This window comes from Oncorhynchus mykiss, chromosome 6 (genome assembly GCF_057628025.1).
Source record: "Oncorhynchus mykiss isolate SJ-2025 chromosome 6, ASM5762802v1, whole genome shotgun sequence".
Taxonomy (NCBI): domain Eukaryota; kingdom Metazoa; phylum Chordata; class Actinopteri; order Salmoniformes; family Salmonidae; genus Oncorhynchus; species Oncorhynchus mykiss.
In genome coordinates this window covers 34,583,986-34,597,818 of record NC_143027.1, presented here as the reverse complement: position 1 = coordinate 34,597,818, position 13,833 = coordinate 34,583,986, and the positions used below count along the sequence as shown (strand labels likewise).

Below are 13,833 nucleotides of genomic sequence, written 5' to 3'. Positions count from 1 at the left end.
GGGCACAATGTGCAGTTTTTATCACAACACAGATGCCAGGTTTTGAGGGAGTGTGCAATGGGCATGCTGACAGCAGTAATGTCCACCAGAGCTGTTGCCAGAGAATTTAATGTTTATTTCTCTACCAGAAGCTGCCTCCAATTTTCGTTTTAGAAAATTTGGCAGTACGTCCAACCGTCGTTGTGTGGGCGGGCGGTTTGCTGATGCCAACGTTGGGAACAGAGTGCCCCATGGTGGCGGTGGGGTTATGGTATGGGTAGCCATAAGCTACGAACAACGAGCACAATGGCAATTTGAATGCACAGAGATACCGTGAAGAGATCTTGAGGCCCATTGTTGTGCCACCATCACCTCATGTTTCAGCATGATAATGCACGGCCCCATGTCACAAGGATCTGTTCACAATTCCTAGAAGCTGAAAATGTTCCAGTTCTTCCATGGCTTGCATACTCACCAGACATGTCACCCATTGAGCATGTTTGGGATACTCTGGATCGATGTGTACGAGAGCGTGTCACAGCCATTGAAAAGGAGTGGGAAAACATTCCACAGGCCACAATCAACAGCCTGATCCACTCTTTGAAAAGGAGTTGTCACGCATTCGTGAGGTCGGACACTGATGTTGGGCAATTAGGCCTGGCTCGCAGTCGGCGTTCATCCCAAAGGTGTTCAATAGGGTCGAGGTCAGGGCTCTGTGCAGGCCAGTCAAGTTCTTTCACACTGATCTCGAGAAGTATTTCTGGATGGACCTCGCTTTGTGCATGGGGACATTGTCATTCTTAAACGGGATGGGCCTTTCCCAAACTGTTGCAACAAAGTTGGAAGCACAGAATTGTCTAGAATGTTATTGTATGCTGTAGTGTTAAGATTTCCCTTCACTGGAACTAAGGGGGCTAGCCCGAAACATGAAAAACAGCCCCAGACCATTATTCCTCCACTACCGAACTTTACAGTTCGCACTATGCATTCAGGCAGTTAGCGTTCTCCTGTCATCCGCCAAACCCAGATTTGTCTGTCGAACTGCCAGATGGTGAAGTGTGATTCATCACGCCAGAGAAACCGTTTCCACTGCTCCAGAGTCCAATGACCGCACTTTACACCAACGATTGGCATTGCCCATGATGGTCTTAGTCTTGTATGCGCTGCTCGACCATGGAAACCTATTTCATGAAGCGTCCCGACCAACAGTTCTTGTGCTGATGTTGCTTCCAGAGGTAGTTTGGAACTCTGTAGTGAGTGTTGCAACCAAGGCCAGACATTTTTTTTTTTACACGCATCAGCACTCTGCGTTCCCATTCTGTGAGCTTGTGTGGCCTACTACTTCTCTGCTGAGCTGTTGTTGCTCCTAGATGTTTCCACTTCACAATAAAGGCACTTACAGTTCACCGGGGCAGCGCGTCCTATGACAGTGCCACGTTGAAAGTCACTGAACTCTTCAGCAAGGCCATTCTACTGCCAGTGTTTGTCTATGGAGATTGCATGGCTGTGTGCTCGATTTTATACACCTGTCAGCAACGGGTGTGTCTGAAATAGCTGAATCCACTAATACGAAGGGTGTCCACATCCTTTTGGCCATGCTGTGTATCTGTGACCAAAATATGCATATCTCTATTCCCAGTTATGTGAAATCCATAGATTAGGGCCTAATTAATTTATTGCAATTGATTGATTTCCTTATATGAACTGTAACTCATTAAAATCTTTGTTGCGTTTTATATTTTTGTAAAAATAAAAATAAAAACATCACTGGCTTTACCAAATGTTAAATTTGTCTGGTGCAACAAGTCATTGTTCTCCTCATGTGTGTTGTCAAGGGTAATGAAGATCCTGGGACTGAAGCTTGTGGGGCGGAATCATTACGATCCAAAAAGCGCAGTCATACTTGGGAAGCATCGGTAAGTGATTAGATTAGAAATTATACTCCAATTGAAATCTCAATGATCATAGCAGTTGACTCAAGCCCCTTGGTTTCTGTCTTCTGTTATCCTAGGTTGCAGGTGTGGCCAGGTTACTCAACGTGCATAAAGCACACTGACGGAGGCCTGTACCTCCAGGTGGATGTGTCCCACAAAGTGCTGCGAAATGACTCTGTCCTCGACTGCATGTGAGATTATTTCAGTGCACCTTACACCACATAGAAGCATTGTTGCATTACGTAACTTACTAACTTTTGTGATACTCTAAAATATGCATGATAAATCTCTTCTCTTGCCAGTTATTTGTTCACATGGTGTGCATATCCACATGATGCACTGTCTACAGTATGTGATGAGTTCATAAAAATTTAAACAGGCCGTATTCTTATGCTGGTCATAGAGATATTTACAAATAGCATATTCACTGATACACTATGTACAGTTGAAGTCGGAAGTTTACATACACCTTAGCCAAATACATTTGAACTCAGTTTTTCACAATTCCTGACATTTAATCCTAGTAAAATTTCCCTGTTTTAGGTCAGTTAGGATCACCACTTTATTTTTAGAATGTGAAATGTCAGAATAATAGTAGAGAATGATTTATTTCAGCTTTTATATCCTTCATCACATTCCCAGTGGGTCAGAAGTTTACATACACTCAAATAGTATTTGGTAGCATTGCCTTTAAATTGTTTAACTTGGGACAAATGTTTTGGGTAGCCTTCCACAAGCTTCCCACAGTAAGTTGGGTGAAGTTTGGCCCATTCCTCCTGACAGCTGGTCTAACTGTGTCAGGTTTGTCGGCCTCCTTGCTCTCAAACACTTTTCCAGTTCTGTCCACAATTCTTCTATAGGATTGAGGTCAGGGATTTGTGATGGTCACTCCAATGCCTTGACTTTGTTGTCCTTAAGCCATTTTGCCACAATTTTGGAAGTATGCTTGGGGTCATTGTCCATTTGGAAGACCCATTTGCGACCAAGCTTTAACTTCCTGACTGATGTCTTGAGATGTTGCTTCAATATATCCACATCATTTCCTACCTCATGATGACATCTATTTTGTAAAGTGTACCAGTCCCTCCTGCAGCAAAGCACCCCCGCAACATGATGCTGCCACCCCCGTGCTTCACGGTTGGGAGGATGTTCTTCGGCTTGCAAGCCTCCCCCTTTTTCCTCCGAACATAATGATGGTCATGGCCAAACAGTTATATTTTTGTTTCATCAGACCAGAGGACATTTCTCCAAAAAGTATGATCTTTGTCCCCATGTGCAGTTGCAAACCGTAGTCTGGCTTTTTTATGTTGGTTTTGGAGCAGTGGCTTCTTCCTTGCTGTGCGGCCTTTCAGGTTATGTCGATACTGGACTCGTATCTCTTGGAGACAGAACGTGTCTCCTTCCTGAGCAGTATGACGGCTGCGTGGTCCCATGGTGTTTATACTTGCGTACTATTGTTTGTACAGATGAACGTGGTACTTTCAGCTGTTTGGAAATTGCTCCCAAGGATGAACCAGACTTGTGGAGGTCTAAAAAAAAATTATGACGTCTTGGATGATTTCTTTTGATTTTCCCATGATGTCAAGCAAAGAGGCACTGGGTTTGAAGGTACGCCTTGAAATACATCCACAGTTACACCTCCAATTTACTCCAATCATGTTAATTAGCCTATCAGAAGCTTCTAAAGCCATGACATTTTCTGGAATTTTCCAAGCTGTTTAAAGGCACAGTCAACTTAGTGTATGTAAACGTGGACCCACTTGAATTGTGATTCAGTGAAATATTCTGTCTGTAAACAATTGTTGGAAAAATTGTGTCATGCACAAAATAGATGTCCTAACCGACTTGCCTAAACTATAGTTTGTTAACACAAAATTTGTGGAGTGGTTGAAAAACTAGTTTTAATGACTCAAACCTAAGTGTATGTAAACTTCCGACTTCAACTGTATATTTCCACACACATCAACAAGCTTTCACGGAAAGTAAATCTGCCTGCTCATAGAGGTTTGGACACCGTTTTAAAGTGGTTGAGACATACTATCTCAGGGACTTGAGACTGCGGGGTTATGTCAAGGCTAGGGCACTAAGGGGCCACATGCAAGGAACAAATGAGTTTACATTTTAGTCATTTAGCAGATGCTCTTTTTCAGAGCGACTTAGTGCATTCATCTTTAGGTAACTAGGTGAGACAACCACATATTAAGTACATTTTTCCTCAAAAGTATTTATCAGCAAAGTCAGTGGTAGAATAAAAAGACAAGTGCGAGTGTTATTCCCTTGTTTTTTTCTTTCGTTCTTTTTACTTTGAGGTTTTAAATGGAATGACATGCAGAGTATAAATGGGGTGATTTTCAGGCCAAATTGGGGTGAGTTGTGGGGCCCTGATTGGTAACCTTTGACCTTTTGACCCCTCTCCCATCCAGGAACGTGATCTACCAGCAAAGCAGGGAGAGCTTCCAGGATGAGTGCACCAAAGAGCTGATAGGCAACATTGTCATCACCCGATACAACAACCGCACCTACCGCATCGACGACATTGAGTGGGGCAAGTCCCCCAAAGACACCTTCACCATGGCCGACGGCTCAACGACCACTTTCGTCGAGTACTACAGGTAAGGCTGGAGAATTGTGTGCATTTGTTATGTAGAGTTCCTCTAGCGTTAGCGCAATAGCATGCTAGCTGTTCCCATAGACTTCCAGTCATTGAGCCAACAACTATCCATTTAAAAGCGCCTCGGCAGGAATGTGTGTGTGTATATACACTGCTCAAAAAAATAAAGGGAACACTTAAACAACGCAATGTAACTCCAAGTCAATCACACTTCTGTGAAATCAAACTGTCCACTTAGGAAGCAACACTGATTGACAATAAATTTCACATGCTGTTGTGCAAATGGAATAGACAACAGGTGGAAATTATAGGCATTTAGCAAGACACCCCCAATAAAGGAGTGGTTCTGCTAGTGGTGACCAGACCACTCCTCAGTTCCTATGCTTCCTGGCTGATGTTTAGGTCACTTTTGAATGCTGGCGGTGCTTTCACTCTAGTGGTAGCATGAGACAACCCACACAAGTGGCTCAGGTAGTGCAGCTCATCCAGGATGGCACATCAATGCGAGCTGTGGCAAGAAGGTTTGCTGTGTCTGTCAGCGTAGTGTCCAAAGCATGGAGGCGCTACCAGGAGACAGGCCAGTACATCAGGAGACGTGGAGGAGGCCGTAGGAGGGCAACAACCCAGCAGCAGGACCGCTACCTCTGCCTTTGTGCAAGGAGGAGCACTGCAAGAGCCCTGCAAAATGACCTCCAGCAGGCCACAAATGTACATGTGTCTGCTCAAACTGTCAGAAACAGACTCCATGAGGGTGGTATGAGGGCCCGACGTCCACAGGTGGGGGTTGTGCATACAGCCCAACACTGTGCAGGACGTTTGGCATTTGCCAGAGAACACCAAGATTGGCATATTCGCCACTGGCGCCCTGTGCTCTTCACAGATGAAAGCAGGTTCACACTGAGCACGTGACAGACGTGACAGAGTCTGGAGACGCCGTGGAGAACGTTCTGCTGCCTGCAACATCCTCCAGCATGACCGGTTTGGCAGTGGGTCAGTCATGGTGTGGGGTGGCATTTCTTTGGGGGGCTGCATAGCCCTCCATGTGCTCGCCAGAGGTAGCCTGACTGCCATTAGGTACCGAGATGAGATCCTCAGACCCCTTGTGAGACCATATGCTGGTGCGGTTGGCCCTGGGTTCCTCCTAATGCAAGACGATGTTAGACCTCATGTGGCTGGCGTGTGTCAGCAGTTCCTGCAAGAGGAAGGCATTGATGCTATGGACTGGCCTGCCCATTCCCCAGACCTGAATCCAATTGAGCACATCTGGGACATCATGTCTCGCTCCATCCACCACAGACTGTCCAGGAGTTGGCGGATGCTTTAGTCCAGGTCTGGGAGGAGATCCCTCAGGAGACCATCCGACACCTCATCAGGAGGATGCCCAGGCGTTGTAGGGAGGTCATACAAGCACGTGGAGGCCACACACACTACTGAGCCTCATTTTGACTTGTTTTAAGGACATTACATCAAAGTTGGATCAGCCTGTAGTGTGGTTTTCCACTTTAATTTTGAGTGTGACTCCAAATCCAGACCTCCATGGGTTGATAAATTTGATTTCCATTGATCATTTTTGTGTGATTTTGTTGTCAGCACATTCAACTATGTAAAGAAAAAAATATTTAATAAGAATATTTCATTCATTCAGATCTAGGATGTGTTATTTTAGTGTTCCCTTTAATTTTTTGAGCAGTGTATGAAGAAAATTCCATATTTTTTTGCAGCGGTGGCCACTGCTGCTAAACGAATATAGGGGAAAACCTGTCTATTTGAACTTTTTTCCTATAATCTGAACAGCAAAAACTATGGCATCACCATAAAAGAGATGGACCAACCCATGCTTATCCATCGACCCAAAGAAAGGTCCAAGCCTGGGGGAAAGGTAAAACTCTTTCAAAGGATATTATGAAATGTAGCTTTAACTTTTTGTACTTATTTATTTCATACTCATCGATAAACAGGACCTTGTCTTTCCTCACACACCCAACTACCCTGTAACAAAGTACTTGTCTGTATCCTTCTAACAAAATGACACCTTGTGGCTTCAGTTTGCATTCATTACGTCTTTATGTTCTACTGTCACACATGCTTTGTAGATAGTAATTTGAGTTTTTGAGTTGGAGCCATTTTCTCCATAAAAGACAATATACATTATATTTAATTGTGTGTTTTTGTCTTACAGCAAGTCATAACCGGCGAGATTCTGCTTCTGCCAGAGCTCTCCTTTATGACTGGAATCCCTGACAAAATGAGAAAGGACTTCCGCGCCATGAAGGTAAAGTCATTATCGGCAATGAATTCTCCCTGGGGAGTGTTCTATGACATCCACTGTACATGAAGGCAACACAGTGATTTGATAGCAGTAGTAACCAGCCAATTTTTCTATCAAAGACTTTAGCTGCGCTTGCTTTAGTTTTCCTGGCGCAATGAAATCAATTGAATAGAGGGGGCAAATTATATTTGTACCCAGAAACGTCACATAGTAACACTGGGGCGGAAAGTCTAGTACTGTATAGATTCTGAAAGTGCCGGTTTTACCGTCCCAGGACTTGACGATGCACATCAATGTGAGTAGTGAGCAGCACACTCACTCCCTGAAGCAGCTCCTGAAGAACATCAACACCAACCCAGAGGCCCAGACAGAACTGGCACGCTGGGGGCTGGAGATCAGTCAAGACATCCTGGTGGTGAGTATACACGGCACAATCAAACAATACATATAATTTATCTCGGAGACAAATTAGTTGTGTAGCTAAAGTCGCACATAGAAAGACACAATTAACATTTATTTATCTGGTGGTGAGTAGGTTGGGGCGGTATTCAGATTTTCTTACCGTTCCTTAACCATACTGGGGTATACGGCAGTGTACACAAGGGGTGCTATTTCTTTCCAATAAGAAAAAAAACAACAGCACAAAAAATAATAAGTCATCAGGGATCTTGATCCAGGAGGGGATTATTTATCTCTGCTGTAACCAAGAAGCTTGATCTGGCATGCTAGCTGCTTACCTAGTAAGTTAGCAAACCAAGTACATAGCTGGAGCCCTGAGCTGGAGATAATTTATTTGGCGGTATTTCAAAATACCCCAGTATACGGTATACCGCCCAAGCCTAGTGGTGAGTAGGGTGACCACATTCCCGGATTATACGGGACAGTCCCACATTTTGGCCCTTTGTCCGGCGACCAACAAGCATGTCCTCACAGCAACTTGCCCAAGCCTTCCCCATTTCTCTTTCATCCAAATCCAGATGGCTGATGTTCTGAAATAGTTGTAAAATCTGGATCCCTACAAGTCAGCTGGGCTAGACAATCTGGACCCTCTCTTTCTAAAATTATCTGCCGCAATTGTTGCAACCCCTATTACTAGCCTGTTCAACCTCTCTTTCGTAATGTCTGAGATCTCCAAGATTGAAAGATGCTGCGGTCATCCCCCTTTTCAAAGGGGGTGACACTCTAGACCCAAACTACAGTGCCTTGCGAAAGTATTCGGCCCCCTTGAACTTTGCGACCTTTTGCCACATTTCAGGCTTCAAACATAAAGATATAAAACTGTATTTTTTTGTGAAGAATCAACAACAAGTGGGACACAATCATGAAGTGGAACGACGTTTATTGGATATTTCAAACTTTTTTAACAAATCAAAAACTGAAAAATTGGGCGTGCAAAATTATTCAGCCCCCTTAAGTTAATACTTTGTAGCGCCACCTTTTGCTGCGATTACAGCTGTAAGTCGCTTGGGGTATGTCTCTATCAGTTTTGCACATCGAGAGACTGAAATGTTTTCCCATTCCTCCTTGCAAAACAGCTCGAGCTCAGTGAGGTTGGATGGAGAGCATTTGTGAACAGCAGTTTTCAGTTCTTTCCACAGATTCTCGATTGGATTCAGGTCTGGACTTTGACTTGGCCATTCTAACACCTGGATATGTTTATTTTTGAACCATTCCGTTGTAGATTTTGCTTTATGTTTTGGATCATTGTCTTGTTGGAAGACAAATGTCCGTCCCAGTCTCAGGTCTTTTGCAGACTACATCAGGTTTTCTTCCAGAATGGTCCTGTATTTGGCTCCATCCATCTTCCCATCAATTTTAACCATATTCCCTGTCCCTGCTGAAGAAAAGCAGGCCCAAACCATGATGCTGCCACCACCATGTTTGACAGTGGGGATGGTGTGTTCAGCTGTGTTGCTTTTACGCCAAACATAACGTTTTGCATTGTTGCCAAAAAGTTCAATTTTGGTTTCATCTGACCAGAGCACCTTCCACATGTTTGGTGTGTCTCCCAGGTGGCTTGTGGCAAACTTTAAACGACACTTTTTATGGATATCTTTAAGAAATGGCTTTCTTCTTGCCACTCTTCCATAAAGGCCAGATTTGTGCAATATACGACTGATTGTTGTCCTATGGACAGAGTCTCCCACCTCAGCTGTAGATCTCTGCAGTTCATCCAGAGTTATCATGGGCCTCTTGGCTGCATCTCTGATCAGTCTTCTTCTTGTATGAGCTGAAAGTTTAGAGGGACGGCCAGGTCTTGGTAGATTTGCAGTGGTCTGATACTCCTTCCATTTCAATATTATCGCTTGCACAGTGCTCCTTGGGATGTTTAAAGCTTGGGAAATCTTTTTGTATCCAAATCCGGCTTTAAACTTCTTCACAACAGTATCTCGGACCTGCCTGGTGTGTTCCTTGTTCTTCATGATGCTCTCTGCGCTTTTAACGGACCTCTGAGACTATCACAGTGCAGGTGCATTTATACGGAGACTTGATTACACACAGGTGGATTGTATTTATCATCATTAGTCATTTAGGTCAACATTGGATCATTCAGAGATCTTCACTGAACTTCTGGAGAGAGTTTGCTGCACTGAAAGTAAAGGGGCTGAATAATTTTGCACGCCCAATTTTTCAGTTTTTGATTTGTTAAAAAAGTTTGAAATATCCAATAAATGTTGTTCCACTTCATGATTGTGTCCCACTTGTTGTTGATTCTTCACAAAAAAATACAGTTTTATATCTTTATGTTTGAAGCCTGAAATGTGGCAAAAGGTCGCAAAGTTCAAGGGGGCCGAATACTTTCGCAAGGCACTGTATTAGACCTCTATCTATCCTACCCTGCCTTTCTAAGGTCTTTGAAAGCCAAGTTAACAAACGGATCACCAACCATTTCGAATCCCACCGTACCTTCTCCTCTATGCAATCTCTTTTACGAGCTGGTCATGGGTGCACCTCAGTCACGCTCAAGGTCCTAAACGTTATCTTAACCGTCATCGATAAAACAATGCTGTGCAGCCGTATTCATTGACCTGGCCAAGGCTTTCGACTCTGTCAATCACCACATCCTCATCGGCAGACTCGACAGCCTTGGTTTCTCAAATGATTGCCTCGCCTGGTTCACCAACTACTTCTCTGATAGAGTTCAGTGTGTCAAATCGGAGGTTCTGTTTTCCGGGCCTCTGGCAGTCTCTATGGGGGTGCCACAGGGTTCTATTCTTCGACCGACTCTCTTCTCTTTATTCATCAATGATGTCGCTCTTGCTGCTGGTGAGTCTCTGATCCACCTACGCAGATGACACCATTCTGTATACTTCTGGCCCTTCTTTGGACACTGTGTTAACAACCCTCCAGGCAAGCTTCAATGCCATACAACTCTCCTTCCGTGGCCTCCAACTGCTCTTAAATATAAATGCATGCTCTTAAACTGATCTCTGCCGGCACCTGCCCGCCTGTCCAACATCACTACTCTGGACGGCTCTGACTTAGAATATGTGGACAACTACAAATAACTAGGTGTCTGGTTAGACTGTAAACTCTCCTTCTAGACTTACATCAAACATCTCCAATCCAAAGTTAAATCTAGAATTGGCTTCCTATTTTGTAACAAAGCAGCCTTCACTGGTCCCCAAACATACCTTTGTAAAACTGACCATCCTACCAATCCTCGACTTCGGCGATGTCATTTACAAAATAGCCTCCAATAACCTACTCAATAAATTGGATGCAGTCTATCACAGTGCCATCTGTTTTGTCACCAAAGCCCCATACACTACCCACCACTGTGATCTGTGTGCTTTCGTTGGCTGGCCCTCGCATAATATTCGTCGCCAAACCTACTGGCTCCAGGTCATCTATAAGTCTTTGCTAGGTAAAGCCCCGCCTTATCTCAGCTCACTGGTCACCATAGCAGCACCCACCCGTAGCACTTGCTCCAGCAGGTACATTTCACTGGTCACCCCCAAAGCCAATTCCTCTTTTGGCCGCCTTTCCTTCCAGTTCTCTGCTGCCAATGACTGGAATTAATTGCAAAAATCACTGAAGCTGGAGTCTCATATCTCCCTCTCTGTCTTTAAGCACCAGCTGTCAGAGCAGCTCACAGATCATTGCACCTGTACAAAGCCCATCTGTAAATAGCCCATCCAACTACCTTATCCCATATTGTTATAAAAAATGTTTTGCTCCTTTGCACCCCCCTATCTCTAATTACGCTTTCATCTTCTGCACATCTATCACACCAGTGTTTAATTGCTAAATTGTAATTACTTCGCCACCATGCCCTATTTAAATTAAGGTGATTTAAAAAAATAAAATAAAAAAAAATTTGCAATCAATTCAAACACCACAAATTTGGAGAGAAAAAAGGTCCATATTTCAGTCAGACAATCCTACCCGTTTTTTGCAGTCACGTTGCGTTAATGAAAACATACACTATATATACAGATGTGTGTGGACAGCCCTTCAAATTAGTGGATTTGGCTGTTTCATTGCTGACAGGTGTATAAAATTGAGCACACAGCCATGCAATCTCCATAGACAAACCATTGCCATCTTTCCAACAAGTCAGTTCGTAAATGTCTGCACTGCTAGAGCGGTCTCCCTGTCAACTGTAAGTGCTGTTAATGTGAAGTGGAAACATCAACGGCTCAGCCGCGAAGTGGTAGTCTACATAAGCTCACAGAATGCTGAAGCACATAGTGCGTAAAAATTGTCTTTCTTCAGTTGCAACACTAACTACCGAGTTCCAAATTGCCTTGAAGCAACGTCAGCACAAGAACTGCCGGAAGCTTAATGAAATTGGTTTCCATGGCCAAGCTGCCGCACACAAGCCTAAGATCACCAGGCGCAATGCAGTTTGAATGATAAATCTGTGTTTGACAGATTCCAGGAGAACGCTACCTGCCTGAATGTCTAGTGCCCAGAGTAACGTTTGGTGGAGGATTAGGCCCTTTCCTGTTTCAGCAAGACAATGCCCCTGTGCACAAAGCGAGGTCCATACAGAAATGGTTTGTCGAGATTGGTGTGGATGAACTTGACTGGACTGCATAGAGCCTTGACTTCAACCCTATCGAACACCTTTGGGATAAATTGGAACACCGACTGTGTGCCAGGCCTAATCGCCCAACATCAGTGCCCAACCTCACTAATGTTTTTGTGGCTGAATGGAAGCAAGTCCCTGCAGCAATGTTACAACATGTAGTGGAAAGCCTTTCCAGAAGAGTGGCGGCTATTATAGCAGCAAAGGGGGGACCAACTCCATATTAATGCCCATGATCTTCGTCAACAAATCATATTTCTCTAATCCTTTCGGGCTAAATTCCAGCTAAACTTGGAGAAGACAGGCTTAACTACTATATAAAAAAAATCTGCTTCTGAAGATGTACAGTAATTTCGTCAAACTTGCGAAGCTCTCATGCTCATTAGTTGCTCTTTCAACATATTTGCTTCTACTTCATTCAATCCTGTTTTAAGTCTAAGTAGATTTTTAAAAATCTACCAGCCACTCAGATTTTTTTACCAGCTAAAATATTTTTTCATAGTTAAGTACAAAAAAAACAGATGAGCATGCTTTCGTAAACAAGAAATGTGTTAGTAAGAAGTAATGTAGTGTAATGCTTAATTTAATTTTTTGTGACCGGAGTCTTTTTAATAATCAAAATATCAATATTCAGATGCCCCTTTAAGGCCGGGAGGTTACCTTCTTAACGTTGCCACTGGAGTCTGTTTGTGTGAGATTTGGAATCTGTCTAGGATGTCTGTTCGCTATCAATTGATGCAGTCGACTCTAACGTTTGAAAAACAACTGAAATTGTGAACAAAATCTAAAAAGCCTCAAAAAATCACGAGGACAAAGTCTCACTTAGTAGACTGTCAAGGTAACTAGACCAACTTGTATGCATGTGCCAGTGCCTCAAAATGATTATCACCACTCATTGCGCACATCTCCTATGCAAGGCAGTTTATGCTCGAGATGAGAAAGGATTTGTATTTCTTTGTGCAATTAGCAGCTATGAAACAAAATGGCAGGAATACTTAAACAGCTACCGCAGCATTGTTCTAACTCGCACGTGCTCATACTTTTGACAATTTTTATTTGCGAATGTAATGCTCTCAATGTAGAGCCCTGCAAATTGACCACCCACCAACGTGGCTGGTGAAATAGACATTCTTACCCGCCAATAACTAAACCTACCCACATTTGGCAGATGTTCATTTTATGCCTTGGTATAACGTCACTGTTAACCCAAAAACAGCACATTTCTTATACGATTTTAGAAAAATTGTGTAATGTGGCCAAAACTCAACAGTACGGACCACTAGGCAGAATATGCTTTGATTGAAACAAAATATAGGGAGGCTATATACTTTAACACCATCTTCTACACTGACCCGCAATGTCCCGCAAAATCATCTTGTTGTCACGCTTTTGGGTATTTTAAATGTGGTCACCCTAGTGGTGAGACTCCACACAGCTCATTACATAATGGACAACATTCTCACTCACACATTTTTCAAAAATGGCCGGGTACTGGATCGTCGTTAGTGAAATCCATGGACGGTAAATGGACAAGAGGTCAGTCTTGTGTTAAATTAAATTCACAGTTTATGATTACTATGAAATTTAATGAAATTCTTCTGGTCCTTAATCACTTGCTATGGTTAGGTCTATTGGGCTTGTCCTGTATGCAGAAAGGTTCCCAGCACAGCTCCCAGGGTCCACGTTGAAGCTGAGTTTAGCCTTCGAAAAACAACTTAGAACTGTGAAAAACAGGGCAACATTTAAACGTTGTTGTCCTCCATGAATGATGTAGCGCCCCCCTTGGGCCAATCAGTGTAATTTTGTAAATGGTGGATCTCTATGGCAAGACCCAACTTTCGTCAAAATCGGGCCAGTGGTGTCTGAGATTGCAATGGTCAGCTAGACTTATATCCCTGAGCATGTGTGCCATATTTCATCTCACTGAATAAAACAGATCAAGAGATATAAGCATGTGCCTGTTATAACACCACCGTGTTGTCGATATGAATGTTTTTTGCATATG

General features: G+C 43.4%; 1 protein-coding gene across 2 annotated transcripts in view; it reads left to right on the top strand.

The window, feature by feature from the left end:
- The window catches only part of piwil2 (piwi-like RNA-mediated gene silencing 2), a 36,093-nt gene that overhangs the window by 8,688 nt on the left and 13,572 nt on the right, over nucleotides 1–13,833 (top strand). For both annotated transcript variants that reach the window (XM_090236749.1, NM_001124242.2), the window contains 6 exon segments: nucleotides 1,815–1,895; nucleotides 1,991–2,104; nucleotides 4,337–4,525; nucleotides 6,319–6,403; nucleotides 6,704–6,796; nucleotides 7,068–7,208. In XM_090236749.1, coding sequence (XP_090092875.1) covers nucleotides 1,815–1,895; nucleotides 1,991–2,104; nucleotides 4,337–4,525; nucleotides 6,319–6,403; nucleotides 6,704–6,796; nucleotides 7,068–7,208 — 703 coding nt within the window.